A 17,872-nucleotide genomic window follows, 5' to 3' on the forward strand; every position below is an offset into this window, starting at 1 on the left:
CAGATGCTAGTCAAGATTGCAGATTACACCTGTGCAATATCCTCAATATGTTGCAAATATCAGTCATGGTGAGATCAGTGTTCTATGTAGTTGTGAGTGCATTTTGTCAGATCTAAGTGAATTCTAACACATGTAAATTGTTGATGCTTCCATAACCAAGGTAGCTGAACTGATTGGTGTTTCAAAAGGTACCGTAATGAAGATTTATGTGGCATACAGGAAAAGTGGAAAAACGCCATCCACTAAATCACAACGAGGACAAAAGTGTGTGTTGAGTGATTGTGATGGATGGTCACTGAAGAGGTTTGCAATGAAAAATAAGAGAACAACAGCTGCAAAAGGCCTTGCAGAACTGAATGTTGCACTTGTGAACCCTGTCAGTACCAAAACCCCACAAAGGGATCTCCATAAGTAGGTAATCCAAAGTGTGAAACATGGTAGGGTTTGATTTTGATTTGGGCAACCATATCATGATATTCCATGGGCCCGGCAACCATATCATGATATTCCATGGGCCCCATGGTTAGTCTTTAAGTCCACATTACTGCCAAGGATTCTGTGTCTATTGTGGCTGAACAGGTCCACCACATGGTACAATGTTGATTCACCAACAGTGAAGCTGTTATTCAAGATGACAGGGCTAATGTTCACACAGCTTGCATCATCAAAGACTCATTTTGTGAGCAGAAGGATGAATTGTCCATCTGTCCTGGTCACCACAGTCACCAGATCTCAGTATTATTGAGTTTCTGTGTTCTACTTTGGGGAGAAGGGTGCATGATCACTATTTTGCAGGAAGGATGATATAAGATTCCATTGAAAACCATACAGGACCTGTATTTATCTATTCCAAGATGAATGAAAGCTGTTTTGAATGCCGCTGTGTTTTCTGTGCTGTGTTAGGGATGATACTGTATTGTGTTTTTGCTGTCTCCACATTTTTGCCTACCCCTTTTAGCACTGTGCTATTGATGTAGCTATAAATTGTGCAACGTGTACAGTATGCAACAAATTTATTATTTTTTTAACATGGGTTACATTCACTGATATAAAAAGCATGTTCCAGCCCTTCCTAACGACCCCCCCCCCTCTCTCTCTCTCTCTCTCTCTCTCTCCCCCCCCCCCTTCCTTACCTACCCCTCTCTAAGTGGCCTATTTCCTCCCTTAAGATTCAGCCTATCTTTATGCCAAATTTCATCAAAACTGGTTGAATGGTTTAGTCACGAAAGCACAACAGAGTTACTTTCAGAAAAAGTAAACAGCTTTATCAAAAAGTAAATATTTTTCCCTAATTTGCTTAATATCCTTCAAATCAAAAAATATCTTGCACTACACACTTTCTAAGTAGCCTACAATCTTCCTTGGGGTTCAAATTGATTTTTATATATCACAAATTTTAAAATACTTAGTGGTCCAAAAGGTGTCAGTTATATAAATATAATTCTGTATGAATTATTGATGTTTAAAAATGGTGGTATATAACTCAGTTAAGAGGAAAGAAAACTCATTATTGAGATACGCTGCGCCTCCCCATTAACCATTCATTTATCAGGAGCTTCTTGAAACTGTCTTCCTCTTCACACCTGAAATTCTCAAGGAATTTTTTTTTTCAATGTTTGAGTAGCCATCCTGACTCATGTATAGCATAGACATTTTAATCAAAAGCTGCTTGCAATTACCTGGTGTTGGTGGATAGATATGATATTGCAGTACCTGTGTTGTTCAGAAGTACGACGCAATGTTCCTTCGGAGATGTGTGCATGTCTGAAGGGCAGGCACCGTGGCAACCACAGCCACTGTGAAATACATGAAATGTATTCACAGTTCCGAATATGGACAACCATTAGCCAAATAATGGAATGATGTCAATGAATATTTGTACCGAACCAGGTTTCTAAGATGAATTTCCCACTTATTGCAAGTGGTTGCCTTACCATTAAGCTATCCAAGCATGACTCATGGCCAGACCCAAACTTTCATATGGCACCAATCATGTGACCGAGCGAGGTGGCGCAGTGGTTAACACACTGGACTCGCATTCGGGAGGACGACGGATCAATCCCGTTTCCAGCCATCCTGATTTAGGTTTTCCGTGATTTCCCTAAATCGCTTCAGGCAAATGCCGGGATGGTTCCTTTGAAAGGGCACGGCCGATTCCCTTCCCAATCCTTCCCTAACCCGAGCATGAGCTCCGTCTCTAATGACCTCGTTGTCGACGGGACGTTAAACACTAACCACCACCACCACCACCAATCATGTGTCTACATCCTGCGCTCAGTCCCTTATACAGCTGATGGTTGCCCATATTTGCAATTGCAATAGCTGTAGTCATCACTGAGAAACACAGGCACTGCAATCCCTGACACTGGGCAAGTAACTTTCAATTAAAATGCCTTCCCTGTACAGGAACACACACAATGAATGTATGAGTGCAGGATGTAGATACATGACTGACAACATGGAAGTTTGGGTCTGGCTGTGAGTCGTGCTCAGATAGCGTAATGGTAAGGCGACGGCTAGCGATAAGCAAGAAATCTGAGTTTGAGTCCCAGACCAGCACAAATTTTCATTGCTGCCATTCTATTATAGAGTTGATAGTTGTCCATATTCACAACTGCAAATACATTCATGTATTCCAAAATGGCTGTAGTCGCTGCAGTGCCTGTCTCTTTGGACATTCATGCACGTCTAAAGGGAGGTTGCATCACAGTTCTGAAGAACACAGATACTGCAATATCATACTACATATTCCATTATTTGAGGATTCCCTATTTCTGCTTCATTCATCCTTTTCACTAGGTACCTACAATTTATTATAAAGAAATCCATTCTTCAAACATAACTGTTCCTAAAAGGAAGAAAATTAGCATCACCTACCCACCAGCAATGAGATTACATACAGATAGTTCCTATTGTAAGCATTTCTTCAGATCTTTTAAACTGAGCTAACAACAACTATTTCTTCATTCTCAACTTCTTTAGCTATCTAGCCTCTCTTTACAGCTTCATCTTATTGAAGCCTCTTTTGCCATTTTTGTTCACATAATCTTTCATTTTCACCCAGTTTGTCCTTCAGAAGGGACCCCCATCAGACAGTCTCTGCAGCAGATATCTCGTTTCCTTCACAGACTTGCTGCTGTCTGTACTACATGTGACAAACACTTTTCATAGCATTACACAGAAGGCTCACAGTACAGTATGTCAGAGTTGAGAGTGGGAACCAGGGAGCTGAGGGGTATGTGACAACCACTTTTCATAGCATTACACAGAAGGCTCATAGTACAGTGCGACAGAGTTGACAGTGGGAAGCAGGGAGTAGAGAAAGAAAGCTCAGCCAGCACACCAATCAACACAGGATCGGGAGTCTTGAGGAGGGACAAAGCACAACTACCTCTTGTGGCACTGGCACCAAAAATTGTGCATGATGCTTCTGCAAAAGGAGAAGTCATGCACAGGAGTAAAAATTGCTTTAAACTTTGTTTGCAAATGAAACTGAAGTTGCCGTATGCATCAACATGGTCAATAAAGATCCTAACTGCAGCACTTAAGTACATGTATCACAAAGAAATAAAACAGAATTAAATAGAAATAAAATGTGTGACACAATGAATGGCAGATTGTTTTTGTAAATACTTTTGTGAAAACACCAACAATGTGGTCATTCGCTTTCACTGCCATGATTTTCTGTTTACATGTCTAATTCTTCTTCACTTACATCTTATGTGGATGTATTAATGATAATTTCATCAACAGTGGGACAGTACTGTAATGTGAATGTGTTTCGAAATAATACAGTTAACAAGCAGTGTTTTGGTACAAAGCAATAAAGCAGTAATGAAATGTACAATATAAAGTAATTTGGAAGAAATGGAGCACCCCGTGAAAATGATCTCAAACAAAATATCTGAAATCAAACCTCATCTTTTCCTCCAAGGTTTTTTCAGTGAGTCACCTGTATCGTTCTTGGAAACTGTTTGAACCTCACAGTGCTGTGTACCCTTTGTTGTGTGTATGTGGCAGCCCTCATGGAAGATTTGTAAATGGCATGGAGTAATTCTTTCCACTCCCTTTCCATTTCGCAGCATTCAGTTACACACAATACAATTTAGCAAGCATCGCTACGTTTCACTGATTTCCTTCTAATGATACGTGTATCAGTAGGCATTGTAGGTAACTATTGAGTAGTGCTAGGAACCACCTCATCTCTCATTTTGATAATGTATTGCACAATAAAAAATTACTCAGAACAGAGAAGTGCAAAACAATAACAAAGCTAACAACAGTGGCTACGTCACACAATATGGTCAGCTACCTAATGTTGGCTGCAGCCAGAAAACAAATGACTGCTGGCTGGAGCGTCCCAACATCTACCAACTTCTACTGATTCAGGTCTAGGGAGTGGTCTGTCAACTAAAAGTTAACACAATGTAGACTCAAGCTTTTGGATTTTCATCATGGGGGCGGCCCTGCTGCCATTGGATAAGCAGCTGCAGCAGCAAGTCGTATACTCCTAACTCACTCATTTCTTAAATAGTTTAATTCTTAATTTCTTTGCGTGTTTTTGGTACTTGCATTGTTTGATACATAAATTTCGGGCGTATTATAGTATTTGAGAGTTGTAGCATCGCGTTTTAGTACCTGAATAGTGTAAAATCGCGTAGTCTCCTTCCGCTGCCGAGCAGTGTGTCAGCAGTGCGCAAGTAGCAGCATTACTGCATTTACTAGGCAATCTTGTATTTTAATAACTGTTTAAATTATGTCGATTTGTTTGCGCTCTCTGTAGATTAGTTCAGACGTTCTTTGCAAAACAGTTTTTTAGCATGGATAGGGACTGCAACTGCTGTGTTCGGATGCAGGCTGAGTTGGCATCCCTTCGCTCCCAGCTTCAGGCAGTGTTGGCTTCAGTCACACAGCTTGGGGCTGTTGCCAATGGGCATCACTGTGGGGGTCCGGATGGGGGTTTGTCGGGGACGGCCAGCTCGTCCCTCGCATCCCCCGATCGGACTAAGACTGTGGTTGCCCGGGATACTGCCGCATTGAGGCTGATCCCTCATCTGTGGTAGAGTGGGAGGTCATCTCAAGGTGCGGCAGGGGGTGAAAGACATTCCGGAGGGCTGAACGGAAGGCCTCTCCAGTTTGTCTGACGAACCGGTTTCAGGCTCTGTCTCAGGCTGATACTGATCTTCGGCCTGACATGGCTGCTTGTCCTGTTCCAGAGGTTGCCCCTCAGTCTGCAAGATCCGGACGGTCGCAGAGGGTGGGCTTACTGGTAGTTGGGAGCTCCAACGTCAGGCGTGTAATGGGGCCCCTTAGGGAAATGGCAGCAAGAGAGGGGAAGAAAACCAATGTGCACTCCGTGTGCATACCGGGGGGAGTCATTCCAGATGTGGAAAGGGTCCTTGTGGATGCCATGAAGGGTACAGGGTGCACCCATCTGCAGGTGGTCGCTCATGTCGGCACCAATGATGTGTGTCGCTATGGATCGGAGGAAATCCTCTCTGGCTTCTGGCGGCTATCTGATTTGGTGAAGACTGCCAGTCTCGCTAGCGGGATGAAAGCAGAGCTCACCATCTGCAGCATCGTCGACAGGACTGACTGCGGACCTTTGGTACAGAGCCGAGTGGAGGGTCTGAATCAGAGGCTGAGACGGTTCTGCGACCATGTGGGCTGCAGATTCCTCGACTTGCGCCATAGGGTGGTGGGGTTTCGGGTTCCGCTGGATAGGTCAGGAGTCCACTACATGCAGCAAGCGGCTACATGGGTAGCAGGGGTTGTGTGGCGTGGACTGGGCGGTTTTTTAGGTTAGATGGCCTCGAGCAAGTACAGAAAGGGCAACAGCCTCAAAGGGTGCGGAGCAAAATCAGGACATGCGGGGACCAAGCAGCAATCGGTATTGTAATTGTAAACTGTCGAAGCTGCGTTGGTAAAGTACCAGAACTTCAAGCGCTGATAGAAAGCACCGAAGCTGAAATCGTTATAGGTACAGAGAGCTGGCTTAAGCCAGAGATAAATTCTGCCGAAATTTTTACAAAGGTACAGACGGTGTTTAGGAAGGATAGATTGCATGCAACCGGTGGTGGAGTGTTCGTCGCTGTTAGTAGTAGTTTATCCTGTAGTGAAGTAGAAGTGGATAGTTCCTGTGAATTATTATGGGTGGAGGTTACACTCAACAACCGAGCAAGGTTAATAATTGGCTCCTTTTACCGACCTCCCGACTCAGCAGCGTTAGTGGCAGAACAACTGAGAGAAAATTTGGAATACATTTCACATAAATGTTCTCAGCATGTTATAGTCTTAGGTGGTGATTTCAATTTACCAGATATAGACTGGGACACTCAGATGTTTAGGACGGGTGGTAGGGACAGAGCATCGAGTGACATTATACTGAGTGCACTATCCGAAAATTACCTCGAGCAATTAAACAGAGAACCGACTCGTGGAGATAACATCTTGGACTTACTGATAACAAACAGACCCGAACTTTTCGACTCTGTAAGTGCAGAACAGGGAATCAGTGATCATAAGGCCGTTGTAGCATCCCTGAATATGGAAGTTAATAGGAATATAAAAAATGGGAGGAAGGTTTATCTGTTTAGCAAGAGTAATAGAGGGCAGATTTCAGACTACCTAACAGATCAAAACAAAAATTTCTGTTCCGACACTGACAATGTTGAGTGTTTATGGAAAAAGTTCAAGGCAATCGTAAAATGCGTTTTAGACAGGTACGTGCCGAGTAACACTGTGAGGGATGGGAAAAACCCACCGTGGTACAACAACAAAGTTAGGAAACTACTGCGAAAGCAAAGAGAGGTTCACTCCAAGTTTAAACGCAGCCAAAACCTCTCAGACAAACAGAAGCTAAGCGATGTCAAAGTTAGCGTAAGGAGGGCTATGCGAGAAGCGTTCAGTGAATTCGAAAGTAAAATTCTATGTACAGACTTGACAGAAAATCCTAGGAAGTTCTGGTCTTACGTTAAATCAGTAAGTGGCTCGAAACAGCATATCCAGACACTCCGGGATGATGATGGCATTGAAACAGAGGACGACACGTGTAAAGCTGAAATACTAAACACCTTTTTCCAAAGCTGTTTCACAGAGGAAGACCACACTGCAGTTCCTTCTCTAAATCCTCGCACAAACGAAAAAATGGCTGACATCGAAATAAGTGTCCAAGGAATAGAAAAGCAACTGGAATCACTCAACAGAGGAAAGTCCACTGGACCTGACGGGATACCAATTCGATTCTACACAGAGTACGCGAAAGAACTTGCCCCCCTTCTAACAGCCGTGTACCGCAAGTCTCTAGAGGAACGGAGGGTTCTAAATGATTGGAAAAGAGCACAGGTAGTCCCAGTCTTCAAGAAGGGTCGTCGAGCAGATGCGCAAAACTATAGACCTATATCTCTGACGTCAATCTGTTGTAGAATTTTAGAACATGTTTTTTGCTCGAGTATCATGTCATTTTTGGAAACCCAGAATCTACTATGTAGGAATCAACATGGATTCCGGAAACAGCGATCGTGTGAGACCCAACTCACGTTATTTGTTCATGAGACCCAGAAAATATTAGATACAGGCTCCCAGGTAGATGCTATTTTTCTTGACTTCCGGAAGGCGTTCGATACAGTTCCGCACTGTCGCCTGATAAACAAAGTAAGAGCCTACGGAATATCAGACCAGCTGTGTGGCTGGATTGAAGAGTTTTTAGCAAACAGAACACAGCATGTTGTTATCAATGGAGAGACATCTACAGACGTTAAAGTAACCTCTGGCGTGCCACAGGAGAGTGTTATGGGACCATTGCTTTTCACAATATATATAAATGACCTAGTAGATAGTGTCGGAAGTTCCATGCGGCTTTTCGCGGATGATGCTGTAGTATACAGAGAAGTTGCAGCATTAGAAAATTGTAGCGAAATGCAGGAAGATCTGCAGCGGATAGGCACTTGGTGCAGGGAGTGGCAACTGTCCCTTAACATAGACAAATGTAATGTATTGCGAATACATAGAAAGAAGGATCCTTTATTGTATGATTATATGATAGCGGAACAAACACTGGTAGCAGTTACTTCTGTAAAATATCTGGGAGTATGCGTGCGGAACAATTTGAAGTGGAATGATCATATAAAATTAATTGTTGGTAAGGCGGGTACCAGGTTGAGATTCATTGGGAGAGTGCTTAGAAAATGTAGTCCATCAACAAAGGAGGTGGCTTACAAAACACTCGTTCGACCTATACTTGATTATTGCTCATCAGTGTGGGATCCGTACCAGATCGGGTTGATGGAGGAGATAGAGAAGATCCAAAGAAGAGCGGCGCGTTTCGTCACAGGGTTATTTGGTAACCGTGATAGCGTTACGGAGATATTTAATAAACTCAAGTGGCAGACTCTGCAAGAGAGGTGCTCTGCATCGCAGTGTAGCTTGCTCGCCAGGTTTCGAGAGGGTGCGTTTCTGGATGAGGTATCGAGTATATTGCTTCCCCCTACTTATACCTCCCGAGGAGATCACGAATGTAAAATTAGAGAGATTAGAGCGCGCATGGAGGCTTTCAGACAGTCGTTCTTCCCGCGAACCATACGCGACTGGAACAGGAAAGGGAGGTAATGACAGTGGCACGTAAAGTGCCCTCCGCCACACACCATTGGGTGGCTTGCGGAGTATGAATGTAGATGTAGATGTAGATTATTAAATAGGAAGGAAAGAGAAAATTGAAAACAATAATGCAGTTAACAATTAGGAAAAAAGAGGAAAAGTGGCAGGGAAATAAAATAATAAGAAATATTATTAAAATAACAGTGGAAAATGAAAATAGTAATAGTTGTGTTGTATGTACCTTAATCAGGAATGGAATGACTCTTATCATTCTTGAGCATTGCATCCTTTCTGATTGCTCTTTGTTTTCTTCTCTCAGTAGAGGAGGGTTTTCTTCCAAATTTTTTAAAGTCAGGGGTACAACCATGTTTTTTTTGTTAATGTAATTCTCAAAATGTACATAAAATTGGATTCTTGAATTTGTAAAAGTGTTAGTCGTATTCCAGTTGGTTGTGTTTCACCAGCTGGTAAATAGTGGCCCCTCTTGTGACAAACATTAATTTTTAATAGTTCATTGATTTAGAAATGAGTGCTTCATGCTTAAATAAATTACACTTGTATACGTAATGCATCATCAGTTGGAATCACCATGCATTTTATAAGAAATCACTATTATGCAGAATAATGTGAAATCAATCAAGAAAGTCAAGTCTGTTTGCATGGCCATCCTCTGCAGCTGCCTTTTCATGCTGCCACTTATTTTATTCGTCCCAGAATCGTTTCACCTTTTTCTTGTTCTAAGGCATCATCAGTGGGATCTATAACCATACAGTTTTGTTAATTTTAGATGATTAAACAGTTCACGTCATGATTTTTTATGTAAAAAAAAGTAATTACTTATGATTTGCTGATGTGCGTTTTCTCTCATCTGGTCTGGAAGTTGCACTACCACTTTATTACTGCCGTACAAGCACAACTTTGCGTTTTGACCTTCTTCATACTGTTCACCATGTTTCTCCTCCTTTTTGTGGTGAACTATTGTTCTTTTGACCCTCGATATAACTATTTCATTGGACACTGCTTCTCACACCATAAATATTGCAACTCCATTACGGGTTTCCTCCAAAGTGTTTCAACATCCATGAAGTATATGTTCAAGACTAACTTCATGTTGTTTATACCTTGTGTGTGTATGACAGAGGGAGAGAGCTGAAGAGCAGGTGGTGGTGGTGGATATTTTTTTTTTTTGGGGGGGGGGGGGGGGGAGGTTGGATTGTATGGTGTTGTACTAGCTGTCAGCGACTGGTCGAAAGCTTAGATTTGACTTTTCGTTTTCGTGGAGGGGTTCATGGATAAGTGAGTGTAAAGAGGTTTGGTGGTATTACTATTATATTGGATAGTATTATTATATTAATCCTCTTTGGGAGTGTTATTCTATTGTTTTATCTGTTAGTGTAAATAATGAATTGCTTGTGATGTGTACTTTATCATTCAACAGAGCTTTCCTTTCTGCTTTGGTTTCTGTATGTGGTAATTTTCTTGTAGGGTTAGGAGGTGTTTTTTATTGTTGACCCTAATTATTTTCATCTCATGTTATCTAGTGGTTGGTTTGTGGTCGTGTTCTCTTAGGTGTTCTGCAAAATGTGGAGTGGTTTGTCCCATATTTGCAGGCTCTCATGTGTTCTTTGTATCTGACATCAAATGTTGTACCTGTTTGTCCTATGTATCTTGCCTTCACAAGTGTTACACTGTAGTTGATATATACCTGGTTTCTGGTATATGCCCCCATTTTTTGTCAGTGTTGGGGCGTATTTTTGTATAGAATAGTCTGTTGTATATGCTATGCAGAAAGGAAAACCCTATTGTATGATCAAGGTCACATTCCAAGCAATTCATTATTTACACTAATATATAAAATAATATAATAATGCTCCCAAAGAAGATTAATAATACTGTCCAGTATAATAATAATACCACCAAACATTTTTGCAATCACTTATCCATGAACCCCTCCACAGAATAGTGAAACAAAAAGTCAAATCAGCTGTCACCTAAGCTTTCAACCAGTCGCTAACAGCTAGTACAACACCATACAATTCAAACCACCAACCTCCCCCCACCCCCACCCCCACCCCCACCCAAGGGAAAAAAAACCTTTTCAGCTCTCTTCTCTCTCATACACACACAAGGTATAAACATCACGAATAGAAGTTAGTCTTGAACATATACTTCATGAGGTTGGCAACAAGTAGGTAGACATGCCAAAGAGGAGGAAACATGTAATTGAGTTGCAATATTTACAGTCTGAAAAGCAGTGTCTAGTGAAATGGTTATATCAAGGGGCAAAAGAACAATAGCTCATCACAAAAAGGAGGAGAAACATGACGAACAGTGTGAAGAAGTTAAAAATGTAAAGCTGTGCTTATATGGAAGTAATACAGTGGTAGTGTGACCTCCATACCAGATGAGAGAAAACATAGATCAGCAAATCGTAAGTAATTACTTTTTTACATAAAAAATCATAATGTGAACTGTTTAATAATCTAAAACTAACAAAACTGTATCATCATAGATCCCACTGATGATGGCTTAGAACCAGTAAAAGGCGAAACACATCTGTGATAAATAAAATAAGTGGCAGCAGGAAAAGGCGGATTTATTTACAAAACAAATATAATCAAGAAAGTATTTATCAGTTTCTATCCATGGTAAGGATATCAACACATAAAATTGCAGTTTTCTGAAACAGTTTTAATATTCTTAAACATATTAGACTCACAAATATAGCGGATTTTTCCAAAATAAGAATCGCATCATAAAATTAACAAGTTTATAACAATGTTTTGTATGTGAAATATCTGTTGCACTTTTATGCATTAAATATTTTAAATTTTTAAAAAGTAAGCGCTTCCAAAAACCCTTTATTATGAGCAATTACATATGGCTGGAATCTGAAACGGATGTATAAGAGATATTCAGATGAATATTCAGTTTATTGAGAAGTGCCGATAAATATGATGTCTTGAATGGGAAAGTTATTTAAAAAGACAGAAAATATACATCTCATGGCACGGAAGCAAATTCACAGCAAATATAAATAGCAGCTTCCAGGCAATGTGAGTATTAATGCATAAAACTCACAAAATGTTTTGTCATTGCTGTTGTATGCACTGAGCTTTCATTGGGAAGTTGTTTCAGTACCACTGGAATGCAGATAATTTTGTTTTGATATGACAGCAATAAAGTTTCCTACCGATAACTACAAGGTATTCACAGAGATGAGAAACAAAATCTTAACATTGTTTCATTAAACCATCAGATCATAAACTTTATACAGATCATTTGTTTAAGCAAACATCAAGCAAGGTGGTAAAAGCACACAAAACAACTTTGTCTATGCACAGTAAAAATCACTTAAGTGTCAACTTGCCACTTTCAGATTGTGTGTGTAGTTCATTGCTAGTATTTAGTCCTTGTTTAGTAATTAAAAGAGATATAATCATTTCTTTAAGTGGTATCTTGCAAAGTTTGAATGCTATTACTAACCATGGTTTTTAAAATTAATAATGTATATGTTTACATTTCTCACAGAACGTCCTTTATTGATATATAAAACAAAATTTGACATACGACAGTGGTTTTTAGTAACATCAACTCACCCACTTGTGGTATGGATGTATAAGTAAGTATGTTACACAGAAATGTTTCACTGATTGATAAATTCTTCATGGTGACACTGAAATGTTTGTTATTTATTTATTTTATTCTCTGTTTTTAGAGAAAGCTATCTTCGATTTTGTTCCCAGCCATTTAGCCTCAAGAACTTCCATGAGTCTGTTCACTTATGTAACAATGCAGTACAAGCTAGATACAAAAATGGAAAAAGAGATCCTGCATTACCTGATGAAAATATGTGGGACTGTTACACATTTCAAGCATATCTGAGGTATAGTCACTAAATTTGTGAAATTTATTTTCAAAGTCTCCAGTAAAAATATGGCACCAGAAATTTTAACAATGTAACAAATGTAAACCAGAGTGACTATTAAAATCATAGTTGACTGTTGGTGTAACTACAAACCACAAAGTGATCTTCATTGCTCAAAGCCAGATTAATGAGATTGAACAAGAGAGGCCTCCAGTTGCAGTTTCATAACTGCACAAGTGACACATAGAGGTTAATTTTATCTGTGGAATATTTTGTTACACAGCTTTTCATAATAGCCAAATGGTTTGTGTTTTGGTCAAGTAGATAGCCTACATAATTGTACTAGGATAACATCCTTTGTTTGGGATACTTATGCCAATGTAAATAAAATCAAAGTCGTCACTATTAGCTGCCACTAGCATAGGTTGTGTTTTTTTAGTGCTCCACAGTTTTTGAAATTTTGATTGTGATAAACTGACACTGCAGTGTTCTTCTTTGGCATTCTAGTGAAGGTGTTGTAAATTCAGCTAAGTAAAAACTCTTGCAGTTTGCACGTTTATTTACATATATATACATTGACTTCCAAATTCTCCTTTGTGAGAGACTGTGTGTGTCAGATAATTTTGAGATGAAATTGGAGTCTGTTAACATTCTATTTCACATAATCTTTCATATTTGTGAGAGCTATGAAAATCTTACACTTAATTTGTACTTTTTAGAAGCTTTCGGCCACAATATCATGATTCAAAACAATCATTCCCTAATTTAATTATATATGAATGTGAAAAGGTATATTTTTAAGAATTTTGGACACTTCCAGTTGTATATTTTGGAGAATTTTTGGTAGTGGTGAGTGTTGTGCACAACCTATTTAGTATAAATGAGCATTTGTGACTTATAGTTACTGTAAATAACCAATATATCAATTCGTACTAGTTCTCTCTTTCAACAGGAGTGTGTGTCATCTGAACTTGTCATAAATTAATGCTATTATTGAATTTGTTAGCATCCATAACCTGAAAAACATTTCACAGAAGCACTATTTTTTGTGCCAAGCTATTCAGCTGTCATAATAGATATCACATTTTGGCTGTTAACTGTTTCAGTTCTAAAGGGCTACTGATAAAACAAATTTACAAAAAAATCTGCAGGCTTAGTTTACAATTATTTGTTTAGTGTTCTGTAAAATATTGCACCAGGCATAATGCAGTTCCACTGTGCATGCTGTTCTCAGGCACAGGAAGAATTTTTTGATGTAGGTAAACACCTGAAAATCATCCTATGTGCTGTCAAGTGACTGGAAGATGCTGTAAATTGATGTGTTGGGAAGACTACCAAGAGTTCTGTAACAGAGGTACGAAAAGTACCTCAAGTACTATCCTCTCCTGTGGATACTGCCTCTTCTTCATGAAATATAGGATCTATCAATGTGATTATGACACTTTCAGTGCCTTAAAAAAGGCCTTGAAGGGTCGACAATTCCATCAGACAAGGATGTGCAGCATGCAGTTATGGACTTCTTCATGCAGCAGGATGTGGCATTTTGCTAAACAGGTATCTTCAACCTGGTGCATTGGTGGGATGATTGCCTCAGTGCTCAAAGAAATTTTGTCTGGTTGGGGCTGAGTCAGGACATAACTTGTCTTGATGTGGTAGACGTCCAACATTGTATCTGCTGATAGCACATATGTGATTCCTCTGTGGTGAATTTAAAGAGTGGGACACATTACTACTACCAGTATGTCACTGTTGCAATGTTGTTGCTCCAGTCTCTCTTTGAAAAGGAACATGTTGACTGGCAGTAGTGGTATTCTGCCTTATCTCTTCGATACTCCCACTGTGTGCATCACATGTATTGCAAGCATCTGCAACTGTTGCATGGACTGTGCAAAATTTCTGCTGCTACTGTGATGGACTAATGTTTTGTCATGAACACAGGCAGTACAAGAGGCATCATGGCAGTAGTATTCTACTCTTCTCTGATGTTCAGATCAGAAAGATACAGCATGCCATGTTGGGAAGGTGAATGAATGTATGTCAGTTACTTGGTTTTGCTATACATATGATGTGGATGTGAATGCTGTTGCCTTCTGATATGGGTTTTTTCATCAAGAAATTTTGAGGTCTTGCTTAAGTGACAGATTGTCAAATTTGATCACTTCAGCACACTTACGCAGATCAAGTACATCATACATTGCACAGCCTGATGCTGCTCACATAAGGGTCTGTGCACCGTAAATGAAACATCAATTTTGACTCACATGTTTCAGTTTGTTAAATCATTGCCCAGAAGATTGGCATTGTTGTTTCTTGAAACCAAAGAAAGGAAAACAACGATCTTGTGAAAATGATAGGTTGCTACTCACCCTAAAGATGACACACTGAACTGCAGACAGGCACAACAAAAAGACTGCTACACTTTTATCTTTTGACCCTAGCATTCTTCTGAAAAGAAGACACACAGAAATTCACACAAGCAAGCACACCTCACACATACATGACTGCTATCTCTGGCAGCTCTGGTCGAAAGTAGCGGTCATGTGTGCATGAGATGTGCTTGGGTTAATGTGTGTGTGTGTGTGTGTTTACTTACCTCGAGAAGGCTGGGGCTGAAAGCTAAAAGTGTAACAGTCTTTTCATTGTGCCTGCCTGCATCTCAATGTGACATCTTAATGGTGAGTAGCATTTCATAATATTGTTGATCCTCCAACCTGGACTTTCCAATGTTGGAAATGAAAACACTTAGACACTATAACCACTCACAATTCACAGTACTAGACTAACATCAGAGCTTGTGCATCACACCAGATCAGAAACTATCAATGGTGGCAATTAGTGCCTGAGACACACACTGTTGTGAGGTGCTGACATAACTGTATGGCAACCTCTCTCCATTCCATATTATCATGCTCAGATGAGGAGAATTAAACCACAGCCAATGGGAAACGTGCCTGTGGTACATGTTGTGGTGAAAGTTTTTTGATAAGTTATTTTTGCTGACGTTGCAGTTGATGCTGCTGCTGCTGTTTTGTTGCTGGTCATTGAATTTCAGAATTATCACTTTCATAATGAAGTTTTAATTATCTGATTTGATTTCTTTATTAATAATAATAATTTACAATGTGTGGACTTTATTGCTCAAAAAATAGATTAAGTAACAGCTTAATATTGGTTTCTTACACCATAATTGACAATTTTCTATTACATTTGTTTTTTAGTCCTAGATGACTGTTATTTCTACATATATTATAATACAGAGCTTCTTAAATTAAATAACTTTTTTTTATTTTAGGCACTCCATTACCATATTAAAATTTTTATTTTGTCTGTAATTTTTTTGTTTTGTTGTGGAAGACCAGAGCATACCTATGTCAATGTACATATACTCTGCTGGGTTTTAACTTTAGCTGTTTTTAGTTTCATAACCAAGCACAAAACAATTTTTAACATAGTAGTCAATATATATATATATATATATATATATATATATATATATATATATATATATATATATTCCACACGTGGAATGTTTCCCTCTGTTATATATATATATATATATATACATGTATCTAAAAAGAAAGATGATGAGACTTACCAAACAAAAGCGCTGGCAGGTCGATAGACACACAAACAAACACAAATATACACACAAAATTCAAGCTTTCGCAACAAACTGTTGCCTCATCAGGAAAGAGGGAAGGAGAGGGAAAGACGAAAGGATGTGGGTTTTAAGGGAGAGGGTAAGGAGTCATTCCAATCCCGGGAGCGGAAAGACTTACCTTAGGGGGAAAAAAGGACAGGTATACACTCGCACACACACACATATCCATCCACACATACAGGCACAAGCAGACATATATATTTTTTCCACGTGGAATGTTTCCCTCTGTTATATTTATATACAAACATGATGTGACTTACCAAATGAAAGTGCTGGCAGGTCGACAGACACACAAACAAACACAAACATACACACAAAATTCAGCTTTCGCAACAAACTGTTGCCTCATCAGGAAGATATATTTTTCCTACGTGGAATGTTCCCCTCTATTATAATCTCATATATATATATATATATATATATATATATATATATATATATATATATATACAAAGATGGTGTGACTTACCAAATGAAAATGCTGGCAGGTCGACAGACACACAAACGGACACAAACATACACACAAAATTCAAGCTTTCGCAACAAACTGTTGCCTCATCAGGAAAGAGGTAAGGAGAGGGAAAGACGAAAGGATGTGGGTTTTAAGGGAGAAGGTAAGGAGTCATTCCAATCCCGGGAGCGGAAAGACTTACCTTAGGGGGAAAAAAGGACGGGTATACACTCGCACACACACACATATCCATCCACACATATACAGACACAAGCAGACATCTCACAAGCAGACATATTTAACTCTTTGTCTTTAAATATGTCTGCTTGTGAGATGTCTGCTTGTGTCTGTATATGTGTGGATGGATATGTGTGTGTGTGCGAGTGTATACCCGTCCTTTTTTCCCCCTAAGGTAAGTCTTTCCGCTCCCGGGATTGGAATGACTCCTTACCTTCTCCCTTAAAACCCACATCCTTTCGTCTTTCCCTCTCCTTACCTCTTTCCTGATGAGGCAACAGTTTGTTGCAAAAGCTTGAATTTTGTGTGTATGTTTGTGTTCGTTTGTGTGTCTCTCGACCTGCCAGCACTTTCATTTGGTAAGTCACATCATCTTTGTTTTTAGATATATTTTTCCTACGTGGAATGTTTCCCTATATATATATATATATATATATATATATATATATATATATATATATATATATATATATATATAAAAAACAAAGATGATGTGACTTACCGAACGAAAGCGCTGGCAGGTCGATAGACACACAAACAAACACAAACACACACACAAAATTCAAGCTTTCGCAACAAACTGTTGCCTCATCAGGAAAGAGGGGAAGGAGAGGGAAAGACGAAAGGATGTGGGTTTTAAGGGAGAGGGTAAGGAGTCATTCCAATCCCGGGAGCGGAAAGACTTACCTTAGGGGGGAAAAAGGACAGGTATACACTCGCACTCACACACATATCCTTCCACACATATACAGACACAAGCAGACATATTTAAAGTTTGGGCAGAGATGTCAGTCGAGGCAGAAGTGAAGAGGCAAAGATGATGTTGAATGACAGGTGAGGTATGAGTGGCGGCAACTTGAAATTAGCGGAGATTGAGGCCTGGTGGGTAACGGGAAGAGAGGATATATTGAAGAGCAATTTCCCATCTCCGGAGTTCGGATAGGTTGGTGTTGGTGGGAAGTATCCAGATAACCTGGACGGTGTAACACTATGCCAAGATGTGCTGGCCGTGCACCAAGGCATGTTTAGCCACAGGGTGATCCTCATTACCAACAAACAC

At 39.7% G+C, this 17,872-nt stretch overlaps 1 protein-coding gene across 1 annotated transcript in view; it reads left to right on the top strand.

Annotated features, from left to right (window-relative positions):
- The window catches only part of LOC126234725 (tubulin glycylase 3A-like), a 172,161-nt gene that overhangs the window by 105,851 nt on the left and 48,438 nt on the right, over positions 1 to 17,872 (top strand). The window contains exons 7-8 of the mRNA XM_049943473.1: positions 12,127 to 12,217; positions 12,314 to 12,481. Of these exons, the coding sequence (XP_049799430.1) occupies positions 12,127 to 12,217; positions 12,314 to 12,481 (259 nt within the window). The remainder of the gene's footprint in view (positions 1 to 12,126; positions 12,218 to 12,313; positions 12,482 to 17,872) is intronic.

This window comes from Schistocerca nitens, chromosome 2 (genome assembly GCF_023898315.1).
Source record: "Schistocerca nitens isolate TAMUIC-IGC-003100 chromosome 2, iqSchNite1.1, whole genome shotgun sequence".
Classification (NCBI taxonomy): domain Eukaryota; kingdom Metazoa; phylum Arthropoda; class Insecta; order Orthoptera; family Acrididae; genus Schistocerca; species Schistocerca nitens.